This window comes from Mytilus californianus, unplaced genomic scaffold, assembly GCF_021869535.1.
Source record: "Mytilus californianus isolate M0D057914Y unplaced genomic scaffold, xbMytCali1.0.p SCAF_5, whole genome shotgun sequence".
NCBI lineage: Eukaryota > Metazoa > Mollusca > Bivalvia > Mytilida > Mytilidae > Mytilus > Mytilus californianus.
The window spans coordinates 29,306,145-29,321,843 of NW_026262701.1; the positions used below are offsets into that span (position 1 = coordinate 29,306,145).

At 32.2% G+C, this 15,699-nt stretch overlaps 2 protein-coding genes across 3 annotated transcripts in view; both read right to left on the reverse strand.

The window, feature by feature from the left end:
- The window catches only part of LOC127702592 (perlucin-like protein), a 79,250-nt gene that overhangs the window by 49,305 nt on the left and 14,246 nt on the right, over positions 1-15,699 (reverse strand). The gene's annotated exons all lie outside the window — the stretch shown is intronic.
- On the reverse strand, positions 522-4,415 carry LOC127702596 (C-type lectin domain family 4 member M-like). Its single transcript, XM_052206874.1, has 5 exons — positions 4,291-4,415; positions 3,260-3,354; positions 2,723-2,805; positions 1,536-1,629; positions 522-805 (listed from the first exon to the last, which is right to left on the reverse strand). Exons 1-5 carry the CDS (start codon positions 4,317-4,319, stop codon positions 564-566), a joined length of 543 nt encoding a protein of 180 aa, XP_052062834.1. The 5' UTR covers positions 4,320-4,415; the 3' UTR covers positions 522-563.

The window sequence follows — 15,699 nt, forward strand, 5'->3', positions numbered from 1 at the left end:
GCTTTTTATAAGCCTTTTTAAAACTTTCTACATGTACCCATGTATTCTTAAAATGAAATTCACCTTATCGAATCATTTGATTTAGTTTAATGCAGGTATACCACAATACCAAACTCTTTTAATGCATAGTTTGACCTTAAACTTCAAATCTGACTAAGATATGTTATTGTAAAGACAACTATTACACCATACTCGGATGATGAAAAATCCAGGCGATGATTCGTGCAGTCCAATAATTTTAGCTCATTCCAATGAGCTGGTATATTTTACTTTATTTAGGTCAGACCAACCATTACTATGCAAGTAAGTACTAGAATTCTACTAAGCTTCAGATATCAAAAGTTAAAAGGATTTGTGTTCTACCTTGAGAATATTTGAAGTTACTTGTTGAAGACCGTGTGTTTACCTCTAGATGCATTTTAGATATCGGAATGTGTGTCGTTGTGTTGCTGCCTTATCGCCTTATATCTTTCATTGCCTTTAATTCATATATCATATAAAAATAAAATAAACAAATGATGTATTGTGCAAGACACGTAATTCGAGCAGTTTAATCAATAGCTTTATTTTTCACAAATGTAACCTCCAAGATAGCTTCCACTATCACACATGACATTATGGAATTTATATCTGTCCTGCGCATAGAAGAACATACAGTCTTGTGGTGCCGCGATAGATCCATTGGGTTCTCCGTCACCGAAGGCGTAGTACGTCATTTTTGTCATCTGTTCATTTTTAACCCACCTCCAATCACCACCAGTAACGTATCGGTTGATATTTCTTCCACCAACGTAGTAGTGTAAACCTGTTTGAGATTGAAAAATTTTGATAAAAAGACTAATCTAAAAATTCGATTGGATGAGATATAAAAAAAGTCACAGATCTTTTTTTAGACGTGAGTGCATAATATTCATAAATAATATGTTGATGAATAGTGGTATCAATATCACATTCGATAGTCGATCAATATCATATTCGTCTATTGTCTTCTACATAAATCAGGCCGTTGCTTTTCTTGCTTGAATTGTTTTTCATTTTATCATGTGGGGGCCTTTGATGGCTTTTTATGATTTTGCACTTCTTTGCTGAAGGTCGTACAGTGATCTTTAGTTGCTAACATCTACATCATTTGGTCTCTGATGAATAGTTCTCTCATTTGAAATCTTACCACATCTCCTTATTTTATCTTGATACTGTTTATTTAACCCTATTATTTTCATACACGCAACATACATTTGCAAGTCTTTATATGATAATCTCACAGTATAGTTGTTGTTTTTAGCTGCAAACCCATCAGCTTAATTTCACCTTTAACATTATTGGTAATCTGATTATGGATCCTTTATGTTTATACAGCCTTCTATCTTTTTATACAACATTGCATTTCCAAAACGTTTAATTGGCTCCAAGATATCTGATGGAGGAAATTAAATTTTGTTCGTCAAATTGAAAATCTAACTTTCTGTTTTAGTACATGTATTTATATTTTAATTTGACAATGCATTATTGTTTTTAGTGTGACTCTTTGGTCCTACCTGAATTCTTTTGCTGCAGTTTCATTTTCATTATCATGGCTTCCTCAAGGGTTTCAAAATTAGCCAAGTAAGCACCTCTCTTCGCACAGAGTGCCTATGTACAAAAAAATATGCACAATATGGAATTTTACATCAGTTCAATAATTGGAAAGAATTAATCATATCAATCATCATCATGATTTAAACATTGGAGACAAGACAATAAATCTTTCAACTGTACAATTGTAAGACACTATAAGTATAAACATAGACGAGGTTCCTGACTTTGGACATGCGCATACAAAAGTTGGTTGAGCACCAGTGGAAGGTTTTTGGAGAAATGTCTTTTGATGTTTTATTTTTATTTGTATTGTCTTTATAGTTTGTAAGCCATGTATTTTTCATGTCGGGATCTTTTATATCCGACTATACGGTATGGGTTTTTCTCATTGTTGAAGGCCGTACGGTTGCCTATAACTGTTTACATCCACTTCATTTTAACTTTAATGGATAGTCTCATTGCCAATTATACCACATCTTCTTAATTTTATATTTTAATTTTATTCATAACGGACCATTTTCTGAGGACCGAGGTTTTCAGGTAACATGATGCTAAGGATACAATACTCTGGTACTTACATGATATATATACAAAAACAAACCTATAAATGGTATTTTGCATATATAGAAACCAATTATAGGTCACCGTACGCCCTTAAACAATGAGCTAAATATTTGCCCTTTTCTATAAAATTCACACACAACTGGTCTACCCACTGGCATTCGATTTACTTCTCGACTATATACGATTTCAAAAATAGACAATAATTGTTTATATTTTGGAGAACATGTTGACTTCTAGCTGCTTTGTGTGTTGTATTGATACTATAATAATTCCTTTGACGTATCATGTTCTATTTAACTTTTCACTAACACACTGTATACGTGAACATAAAAACCAATAAGTTGCAAGAGAAATTTGTTCCCTTCGAGATTGTCTTTGACATGGCCATCGTAAAATTGGAACAAACAACTCCTCAAGGTAGAGACAAATATCACACATGACCAGCTCGTGTATAGATTCTACAAATGCTTGTAAAATTTTGTTTTGATTTTACCACCATATAACACATGTAAACAATCAGTGTACTAGTATGTGAAACTACATTGCGTCAGTACTTATCTGTTGGTTCATTGTTTATACGTACAAATGCTGCATCACCAGACACCTTGTCATTACTGATAAAGTAACAGCCATCCCCTATCCTTACGTAGGGAGCTTGACAGTTATCTGTTAAAGAAAAACAAATTTTCAATGAAATCGAAAGTGGTAAGATGTAATATCAGAAATCAGATACAAAAGATTTTTTAAAATTGCATTTGACAGACAGACAGACAGACACACAGACACACACACACACACACACACACACACACTCTCTCTCTCTCTCTGCCATCAAACCATAAAATTTCAAATTTTCCTGTGGATTAGTTATAAATTTTAACTATCGCCCTCGCTGCATAGTTACAGTGTCCTCTTCATTGACGCCTGGGCCAATCAAAATGCTCCCGTATTCCATTGTTCTGTGTGATGGTAAAACGGTAATACGTTTGATCGGTCCTCTGGTCATGTTATTACACGGAAATGAGACAAAGACTGTTTTAAATCACATTCAAATTTTAAATATTGTTTATAACATTAGTACTTTAAATCTCGCATATAAGTAATAAGCATTGATAATTACCTCCTAACACAGAGGTAAATGCCATAGCAGTGCAAAACAATAGAATTTTAATTTCCATTCTAAAGTCAGGAAGAAAATGACTTTCTAAGGTGAAACTGAAAAACAGAATAAGAGAGAACTAATTACTAAGAACAACATTCACGTAATATGCAACACATTTTACGATTTTGTATTTGAATACCTTACAAAAACCGTAAAAACAGAATTCCGTAGTTTCTCTCCCACTTTCCTGTCTACTCCTACGCCACTGCTTTATGAGGCTGGTAAAGGGGGGGGGGGGCCTGAAAACGGAAACCCGTGAAATAAAAATCGAAAAAACGTTGCACGGAGAATGAAAATCGGGAAAAACGAAGCACGAGAAATTAAATCGTAAATATTAAGGAAAAAAGTACTAGAAGTTATTACTCAGCCGTTCTTGGAGATCATGCAGTCATCATTTATGGACATGAAGACCCTGCGGTCACCTTTTATCGTCCGCTAGTTGTATCTGATTTGAAAAAAATATTATTCATAGTAATTTGATCGACTTTATTACATACCATACATATAATATAGAATTGTAAATATCCGAGGTGACTTTGAATTAGTCCCGGTTTATTTTTTAATCAAACGCGGGACAAGCACGAGAAATTTAGAGTACCGACACGAAACACGGAAAATAAATAAGGGGAAACACGAAGCACGCACATCGAACCAAACACGAGAAAACGAGAAATAAAACGTCAAAACACGAAAACACGTGAAATAAAAAAGCCGAAAACGTTGCAGGAAAATAACCCTTTACCACCCTCCTTTAGTCTCGATGGTTTTAAACTTGATAATTTGTAGTCTGGCATTTGGTTTGTACTATATAACAATTTCTCGATATCTTTTGGGATTTTGTGTAACAGTTGTTTTGTTGCTGTTGTTTTATCGACATACACCTAACATCTCCTTTTATTTGTATTTACTATAATAAAAAATAAATATGGTTATGACTCATTTTTTGTTACAAAGGGAACTAACTTACTGCAAGTATTAGTGTAACTTACCCGATCAAAGCCGTGCCAGTCTTCTGCATTCCTCCCAATAAGAGGCTGATTATAAACCTTATTCAGTCAGGAAAAACGCACAAAATACAACAACATTTTCCTGTTGACACAAACGTAATAGTTTATATAATCTTAATTACTGCATTTTAAACTGAAAAATATGACGCAGAATAGTAACATGAACAAACATTTGATTATCAAAGGATCACAAAAGGACGTCGCTAACTCATACATCCTGTAAAAAAGTCGTAGTTTGTTGTTTTAAAATTAGAAAATTTTACGAACGTAAATTAATGTTATGTATCAATACAAGGACACTTTCTCAAATTCGATATTTTTTGTGTATATGCATATTAATTGGTCATACTTGATATTCCTCGAAAACATTGTAGGAGCAAACAGGAACATTTTGGTCTGGAACAATCAAATATCATGTTGTCAAAGCAAAAAGCAATTAACAAAACAGAAAGGGGAAAATTGAATGCATGAGAAAGACCATAAAAAATGAATGTCAAAATTACATCATTTAAGTTAGTATTTAAAAAAAATAGATTGAGTAGGATTTCAAATGAGATAACTATCCAATAAGATCAAAGGACGATGATGAATACAATTATATGGCACTGTACATCTTCTATCAATGAATAATGTTAACCCATTCTGTAAAGTTTATTAATACAAACTTTTACAATTAAGATATATCATGTCAGCATCTGATTGTACCCTGATTGGTCATTATATATCAGATATATGATATACAGTGATATCAAATATTAGTGTAAAAAGGGGCGAAAGATACCAATAGAACATTCAAATTCACAAGTTGAAAACAAACTGGCAACGCCAATGTATCTGTATATATTGATAACGTTCAGTTATTTTTAAGTTTGAGGTAGAGAAGAAAGTTGCACTGAAAATCGTATAGAATGATTAGATAATGTTATTTCTGTTGATAATTAAATTCAGTAACTTAATTATGTCGATTGATTGATTGTTATTGGGTTAACGTCAGGTGACAAATACAAATAAAGGCAACAGTAGTATACCGCTGTTCGAAATTCATAAATCGATAGAGATAAAAACAAATCCGGGTTACAAACTAAAACTGAGGGAAACGCATCAAATATAAGAGGAGAACAACGATACAACAAAAACACAACATTAAAATGTAACACAAAGTAAAGAACTATAATATAACAATGGCCATTTTCCTGACTTGATACAGGACATTTTAAAAAAAAAAGGTTGGTTGAACCTGGTTTTGTGGCATGCCAAACCTCCCGCTTTTATGGCAACGTCAAACACAACACCAAAACGATAACATCACATGACAGGACCACAATACAAATAAATGGGAGAACATATAGGACAAAGAAACACACGAATAATAGCTAACAAAAGGTACTAGGCTTAAAATTCAATAGCCAGACGTGCGTCTCGTCCACACAAGACCAACCAGTGACGCTCAGATGAAAAAAGTTTGAAAGCCAAAACAAAACAAATCAAAGCTGAAAAGCACCGAGGACCAAAACTTCCAAAAAGTTGCGCCTAACACGGCCAGGTTTTTCTGTCTTGTACAAGAACATCCTTATAATTTAGAATAATTTATAATTTTGCAAACAGTAAATTTTATAAAATGACTATATAATATATACATGATAAAACCGAAGTGGGGACTAACTACAGAATAAAAACGGATACATTACATAAAACAAATTAATCCAACACATAAAAATACACAGCCGAGTTAGCCAAAACCACAACGCACAAAGTGACGTCACATTTGAAATTCTAAAAAAAAACACACAAAGTGACGTCACATTTGAATTTGTAAAATGTTTCCCAAAAAAAAGATAGGATTAAGATTGAATATAACAAGTATGATGTTTGAAGCCACGGGATTTGCAACAGCAAGAGATTATGGCACTATCCCTACACGAAGCATAAGATTCATCATCCTCATTCAGATCAGAGCCAAACGGATGCCCCTCTCGACAACGGGTGTCGGTTGGTATAGGTTAAGGGTTAACCATAGTTCTTTACCCCCAGGCAACCTTCCGGGTCTGATTACTTTGAAAGTACGATATAACAGTTCAGTAAAATTCTTTCATTATAAGCAGTGAATATTGTAGACAGTGTTCCTTCTAAAACAACTGTAACTCATTAAATAACTTATGTTTATCGTTCAACAAAACTCATGGAAAAAAGAACATGCACTTTTGATAAATGGCTTCAGAAAATAAAATCCATGATGTAATTTAATTTATCTCTCTTCCATTACCATATTTCTTCGATTATGAGCTAGAGTATTATATTTCAAGATAGGTATAGACAGCTTTGTGCCAAAAACAATTGTAGATGCTTTACGAATATTCCTCTAATCGTTGTGAACATGCCACAAATGATATAGAGTCCCATCAAGTATCATTTTCTCGTTTACAAGGAAGTGGTAAAAAGGGGTGCGACAAGACAGACATAACCGTAAAAAATATTCAACGTCACCACACTCAACACTCGGCTCAACCATTATTATTTTGGAATAATTTTAAAAAAGAATTGAACAAACTCTTTGAATAATATGATCATGATAGTCAGATGGTTCATACTTCCAAATAAGTATAAGCAAAATGCAATAAAAAGGATCTAGTGGTCTCCTGGAAAAGCTTATTGATATTATTTGATTTATTCCTCTTTTATTATGTCAGTTAACAAATCAGCTCATATAAAGGATATAATTATCGAAAAGGAATTGTCTTGTGTCGACATAATCATATGAATTAACCATTTAAAATGTGTGTTCTTTATTTACTGCTCGTATTAAACATGTATACTGTATTTAATACATCTTTTCTGATATCACAGATGTATCATCTTGTATTGAAGGTTCCGAACTACCAATATTATTAAACACATGTTTGATGAAATAAAATAAAAATAAGACACATAATAAAAAGTACAAGAAAACTGAAATAATCGCCTTTTTGATTTCGTGCGTCCGAACTGGATTTACCTTCATCAGGAACGCTCAAACCTTATCATTTGAAAACCTGTGTGCATAAATACGGTAAAATGCTATGAGCCACATAAGCTACACATATCACATCTCTCATCACAATAAAAAAATGCATATCCAATGTCCGTGAAATGTAAATACACACTACCGTATGATAGAGAGCAAATTTGTGATTTTAAGTACGCGTTTATGAATGTCAATGAAATCGGAATATTAAGAGTATACTCCGACGCACCGTATCAACTGAAATACACATTAACCAAAAGCTATAGGGCAGAAAGTATTGCTACTAAAGTAAATAGAGGCAACAGTTGTATACCGGTGTTCAACTCGTACATCCTGTACGTGACAGAAATATAGCACAAACACACACAAGAACATTCATCACAGAGAAACGCACAAACAAATAATAAAATAGTCGACACAACATGCAAACCGCAGAACAACAACGAACATATTCCATCAACGACAAACACCACAGGATATCACAAACAATGACGCGCGTACGTAACTAACATCCAATCTCGAACTTTATACAATTATTTTCACAATACTCGTCCAAACAATTCTATTTGTAAAATATATTCTAGTAAAAAATAAAAAAAAGTAAAAAACTAAATCATGAAAAAACAAACAAAATTAACAAAAATATAAAACAAAAACTATAAAACATAATGTATGGAAACAATTTGTGGAAGCACCTTTTATCTACAGGACCTGAAGAATACAGCCAAAATCATTTAAGGTCACCTTTGTCTAATGGAGTTTTCACCTGTAATAGATGACTAGACGACGGAAGCATGGGACGTCATAAAGAATAGATTATGTGGAGCCTGAGACATTTGTCGCAAAAAACAAGACATAGAGATCATACATTCCATCGGAGTCACCATTTAGATTAGGTCTATGTTTAACTTTTCAAGACACAAATATCTTAATCAAATCTACAGAGAACTTTACGAAACTTTGGCAGAGGCAAAACTTAGATTTTTTTTCCATTCCATTTTAATGTATTTTACTGACAAAAACCACTTACTTTTTTTGCAGTTCACATTAATATACAGTATAAGGTTTAACTTTTTAAGACATCATTAACTTTGTCAAACCGTCATGGAATCGTATGAAGCATTTAAACCATCTTTTTAATAGTACCAGGAACACAGTTATCGTTCTTTGATTTTCGTTGTCTAGACAATTAGTAGAGTCTTGAGTGGACAGTATATAACTTGCAAATGTTTTTACTACAACTTCTAAATTAATTTCTTTGTATTTTATGCATAAAATAGTAAGAAGGTGGTGAAGCTACATGTAGAGAAAATTTTGGGCATGAATTTTTAGGTAAATGAATGATTTGGTCCAGTTTGAAAAGGTAAAACATTAGTATGTCTGAAGCTGTCAAACTGAATCATAGACCCCTCAACATAAAATTGTCCATATTTTTAGTTTCTATAATTTTGAAATAATTTGTCCAAAAAGTAATTCACTACACTGCAAAAAACTTTTTTTGATAGAGCAGATACGATTTTTTTTATACGCCTTTTTTGTCTAAATGAAATGCACTACAAAAATAACTGTGTTCTTGGGCCCAAGATGACCAAGCGACAAGAGACGGTAATCAGAACATCATTTTAAAAATATATATTTTCAACCATTCTCTATTTCTCATAAATGGACCTAATTCTATTTCAATGTATTAAGATACAGATGGGAATTTAAGTTTTTAAGTACCTGTCTTTGTAAAAATCATGCAGAGGGTGATTCATGACATGTCACAGAAGTAATTTTTTTGGCCCTATATCATAAGAACTTTGGTAGAAAAGTAAAATTCTGTCTTTATTTTCCCTGTATATTGCCCGTTGCCATGGTAACCATCAAAACAATATTTTGCCTGAATATGTGAAAAAAGACCCTTTTGAAAATTTAAAATAAGGGAATTAAAAGTCCTGTGGAAATTAAGTTAATCAATAAAAACAATTAAGGTTTTTACATTGTTAATAAACAAAACCCCAAACTTTTCAAAAACGTTAAAATTTTGAATTTACCAAATAGTTTGTTTCCATAGCAATCATTTAAAAATGTGTTAAAATTCGAAAATGAAAAATTTCAAAAACTCCTAAATTTTAAATCTGTTTATCTCCCAAGACCAACAATACCATGACATTTCATTGACAAATTTTGAAAGACAACATTCTATTTATTCATAAAATAAAAAGAAAGTCGTGTGTTTTTTTTTTCTTTAAAAAAATAATTTTAGTCAAAAATTGTCAATTTTCACCAAAATTCAGATTGCCAAACAGATGAATAATCAAACATTTTGAACTTAAAAAGCTAAACCATTCCATTTATATGTGCATTTCTGACACAAATTTAGTAATTATAAATGAGAATATATTATTGATAGAGATATATTGGTAGAGAATGAAACTTTTCTCTCTGGGCATGGTGCCCTCCCCTTTGTTTGAAAAAAAAATCATTTTTTTCAAAATTATAAAATTTATCAAAAATTAAAAGAAAGATGGTATTAAATTCTGAACATTTTGATCATTGAAGCATGAAATTTCTTCAAAGGGTTAGGGCAATGATAGTACCTCCTTCCCCGTTTTTAGATATTAATTTTTTTCAGAAATGTAGAATGTGTCAAAGAGACAACAATCCAACCAAACAACAGAAAACAGCCGAAAGGCTGATGACTGAATGAAGGATTGCTGCGTCCCTAAATACATGAAATACACTTGTCTTGTGCAAATTGAAATTTTTAGATGCTATTTCATGGTCTTGAAAATAAGCCTCTGTCCAAGTTTTATTTCAGTCTATGTAAAAAAAACTTAAACTCTAAACAAGAGGCTCTCAAGAGCCTGAATCGATCACCTGTAATTTTTTAGTTAAATCTTTATCAATGATTATTTATGCTTTTCAATATATATCAATGAGTGGCTTAAAAATTCCATTTAAATGTTCTTTGTATCTGTCATATTTTCTTCAAAAGCAAAAAAATGCATTTTACCCCTATGTTCCATTTTAGCCATAGTGGCTATGTTTCTTGAATTACAAGGAAATAAAATACAAAATTATACTAAATACTCCCAAGTTTGGCTGAAATTGATTCTGCAGTTTCAGGAGAAGATTTTTTAAAGTAAGCAAACTAGATGAACAAATTGTGATAAAATTCTTTAAAGGGCAATAACTCCTTAAGGGGTCAATTGACAATTTTGGTCTTTAAACTTATTTAAAGATCTTACTTTGCTGAACTTTTTTGCTGTTTACAGTTTATCTTTGTCATTAATAATATTCAAGATAATAACCAAAAACTGCAAAATTTCCTTAAAATTACCAATTTAGTGGCAGCAACCCAACAATGGGTTGTTAGATTCATCTGAAAATTTTAGGGCTGATAGAACTTGACCTAATGAATATGTTTACCTACATCAGATTTGCTCTAAATGCTTTAGTGTTTGAGATATAATCCAAAAACTGCATTTTACCCCTATGTTCTATTTTTAGCCATGACGGCCATGTTTTTTGACAAAATAGAAAAAAAAAAACACAAACTTCATTCTAGATATCCTAAGGATCATTCAGCTTAAGTTTGGCTGGAATTGGTTCAGTGGATTCAGAGGAGATGTTTGAAATAGTTAACACCGGACCGACGACGACGTAGAACGCCAAGTGATGGAACGGTGAACTAAAAAACTACGTCCGTTCAATCAGAAATATACTGAAAATGAAAAATAAACAATTTGTTCCCTCGAGAGTGCTAACGAGGCCACTTTCCATAAATTTAATACTTTTAAGGGTAATAACTCTTAAAAAAGTCGATTGGCCACCAATATATAACTTGTTTGAAATGTTGCTTATATTAAGCATTAGTTTCGTATAAATCTGACAAGATTTGTACATGTGAGAGCGCTGCAAGGACCGGACAGACAGACAGACACACGGATAGCCAGATGGTTATAAGGACGGACGGCAATCAAAATTTTAAGCAAACCATGTTTAAGTTTAAAATTTTAAGTTCTAATATTGATTATTATGTTTTTGGCAAAAAAGACTATTTTTAAAATAACAAAAATAAAAAAAACAAAAAATCGGTCTTTTGTCTTAAATCAGTGGTTTGATAAGAAAATAACACTCTGTAAAAATTAGACCAATGGGACAGTTATTTAGTTTGGTACAGTGTTCCAATTTCATTATATATGGAAAATTTAATACAATGCCTTGTATCGTTTCTTTTGTTGACTAGTATACTATTGCGCAGAGTCAGAATATGTACACTTAATGGCTGTTACTATTTACCTCCCATGTAATTCGATATGTATCGAAACCTTTATGCAAACACTTATTTGTCACTATGTCGATTTAACTGTGTCAAAATTGAAATTGAAGAAGAACTACAGAACCGTTCTTTCTATTCTAATATATAATGAATCTAACTTATGCAAAAGAGCTTAAAATAAATGCGGAATGTGTCCATTGGACACAGATGATGCTCCCGCTTGCATATCATAAAAGTTATAAACGGACATAACTGAAGAACGGTAAAAGTGGCACTAACCAAATGTGTACTTTGTGTAAGTTTTGTGGTCATAAGTATTGTGTAAAAGTTTCATAACATTTGGTTGAGGCAAACTAAAGAAAGAGAGAACGGTAAAAGTGACACTAACCAAATGTGTACTTTATGTAAGTTTTGTGGTCATAAGTATTGTGTAAAAGTTTCATAACATTTGGTTTGATTTGACTTTTGGTGTTTTAACGCCACTTTTAAGCACCGCTTTTGGGCTATTTCGTAGCGGCCAGTTTTTATTGGTGGAGGAAGCCGGAGTGCCCGGAGAAAACCACCGACCTTCGATAGGAAAACTGACTTCCTAGTCGATTAAGATTGGAGTCGAGTGCACCCACACGAGCAGGGTTCGAACTCACAACCTCAGAGTTGACTGGCTAGTTATTACAGTAGTAACTACTTAGACCACTCGGCCACCTATGCCCCCAACTGATGAAAGAAAAAAGAAACGAAAAATTCAGCAACTTTTTCCCTTTGTAAAAAATTGAAAACAACACGTTTAATAATTTCATGCGTCCGAACCGCTTTTCTGGATTTACCTTCATCAATGCCAAACATTTGAAATCCGAGGGATGTATAAGTACCGAAACAGTTGAAGAGCTATATGACAAAAATACCTAAAATAAATAGCCAAATTCATCTAATGTCAACTTTGCCTGAGGGAGTTGAAACCTTAGTAAAGAGGCATGGCTCTAGAACAGTAAAAGTGACACCATCAAAATTCAAACTTGATCTGTATTTGGTGGTTTTAAGCATTGTGTATAATTTAAATAACATTTGGTAAAGACAAACTAAAGTTAGAGAACGGAAACGAAAAATACAGCAATACTTCTATTTGTAAAAGGGCATAACTCTAGAACGGTTAAAGTGACAAGTGACACCACCAAAACTCAAACTTGGTCTGTGTTTTGTGGTAATAAGCAATGTGATTAAGTTTCATAACATTTGGTTGAGGCAAACTAAAGTTAGAGAACAGAAACCAAATTTGGGACGTACAATGGTAAACCTTAATGCCCCCTCCGCCACGGTAGGGGCATACAAATATGTAAATATAACAATTGATAAAATTGAGCAAAATTCCATGAATGATCTTTGCACATGTTGGTCCTAAGGTTTTGAGAATCAAAACAGTATATACTAGTTAGGACCAGCAAATTTTCCTCAAGGCCCACAAGGAGAATATGTTTTGAGAACTATAAAGCTGCGACACCTCTGCCTTATACAAATAATAATTCAGTTAGATTATTTAAAAAAAAAAATTGATAGACAAGCTGTCCTTTTCCATCATATACCATACAAACATTGACAAAGTCTTGCACAGTTTAAGATAGATTGTTGGTATATATTTCCTGAGATAGAACACGTAGAATTTGTATGCCCCCACCGTAGCGAAGGGGGCATTAAGTTGTACCCTTGTTCGTAGGTACGTCCGTTCTAGAGTTATACACCTTTACAAATGGAAAATTGCTGACTTTTTTGTTTCCGTTCTCTAACTTAAGTTAGCCACAACCAAATGTTTTGAAACTTATACACAATGCTTATTACCATAAAATACAGATCTAGTATGAATTTTATTGGTGTCACTTGTACTGTTAATGAGTTATGCCCCTTTAAAAATGGAAAAAAATGCTGAATTTTGCGTTTCCGTTCTCTCTCTTTCGTCTATCTGACATAGTTCATCTTACCCTGACCTCATTTTCCTAGAACATTGATAATGTTAAGTTAATATGATACTTGTATTAAAATCTTTATATAACAGAGTTTCAAAAGTAATTCATTGATAAATAAAACCAACCAGACATTTCAGGGTGTGCATTCTTGTTTATCAGATCTTAGTCTAGGGCAATTTTTTTTTAAATTAATCATTTAGATTTGTTTTACAGACAATCATGTTATGCTCATTGTTGAAGGCTGTACGATGACCTGTGGTTGTTCATTTCTATGTCATTTGGTCTCTTGCGGAGAGTTGTCTCATTGGCAATTACAACACATCCTCTTATTATTTTTATACACATACTTAAATGTTTTGGATTTCAATATTATTCTTTTTCACTAACAGCATCAATCCCAGGCACGACAACGGGTTATGCGTATTACCATTTTTTTCAAACTTCTGAGAAATCGTTCATATGACTATAGAAGTAATGTTATGCTTAAATTCTTAAAATGCTTATTTCACAAGTAAACACAATAAGATTCCACATTTTTTTCAACAAATTTTATAATTTTGAAAAAAATGATTTTTTTTCCAAAAAAAGGGGGGGGGGATGCACCATACCCAGAGTGATGAGTTTTCGTTTTGTACAAGTATATCTTCATTAATCATATATTCTAGTTTAAAATTAACAAATGTATGTCAGAAATGCACATACAAATGGAATATTTTAGCTTTTTAAGTTCAAAATGGTTGATTATTCATCTGTTTGGTAATCTGAATTTTGGTGAAAATTGACAATTTTTGACTAAAATTATTTAAAAAAAAAAAAAAAAACACACGACTTTCTTTTTATTTTATGAATATATAGAATGTTGTCTTTCAAAATTTGTCACTGACATGTAATTGTATTGTTGGTCTTGATAAACAGATTTAAAATTTAGGAGTTTTTGAAATTTTTAATTTTCGAATTTTAACACATTTTTAAATGGTTGCTAAGGAAACAAACTATGAAGTAAATTCAAAATTTTAACTTTTTTGTATAGTTTGGGGTTTTGTTTGTTAATATTGTAAATATACTTATTGTTTGTATTGATTAACTTTATTTCAATGGTTCTTTGAAATCCCTTATTTTTCAATTTTCAAAGGCTACTTTTGTACGTATTTTGGCAAAATTTTGTAAGGATGGTTTCTATGGCAACCGAGGTTCAAAAGAAAAAAAATAATATATGAAACTTATTTTCATACCATACCTTCTTCATAAACAAAATATAAAGACAATTGAAGAGGGGTCATGAATCGCCCATCAACAGGAACCTGCATGATTCTTACAAAGACAGGTACTTAAGACATCATTCAATTTGTCAAACCTTCAAATGCCTTTATTTGAATTTTGAAGATTTTATGATAGGAGATTATAAATGGACTTGCAATAACTATTTAAATAGCCTTTGGAATTAAAATTATTTAGATATCAATAACTTTCCCCTTCACTGAAAATTAATTGAGAAACATTATGAAATGTTATTAGACTTGGACTTTTTAAAGATAAAATCATAAAACAGTTTGCAATTTTAGATTTTTAGCGTATTTCACTGATAACTGGATTAGATTTGGTAGTCAACGGTGCACTTCAACAAATACAGCAGCAATTGCTGGTGAGACATCTTAAAAGTAATTAAAGATTTGTATTTTCAATTGCTCGACTAAAGAATGTTAATCAGTTAGCGCTCTTTCTGTAATAGCTTTAACAGTTTTAAGATCATGAGAAATAGAGTTTTGAAACGTCTACTACATCTAAACAGAGTTAAACTCTAGCCGCGTTCTTTTGAAATGATGACAAGTTGTTGTTTCACATTACACGGCATACATTGGGGGTTAAGTGGTTAAGTGGTATAATACTGAAGTTATATATTTTTCTCCATTTAAAACGAAATAAAAACGGATAACATCATCAGTGTTAGCTTAATGAACTTTATTCACAATAAATGATCGATTTTTTGGAGTCTTTATGACAGTTTCATTCACGTTGATTTAGCGGGTCAGTCTAACATAATGATCACGACATTCAGTGAAATATAATTATGAAAGGGGATGTTGGATATACGCCAACGAGACATCAACCCTACGATAATAAATAGTTTTAACACGGCCTTTATTAGGGAGAAAATATCAATAATTTTG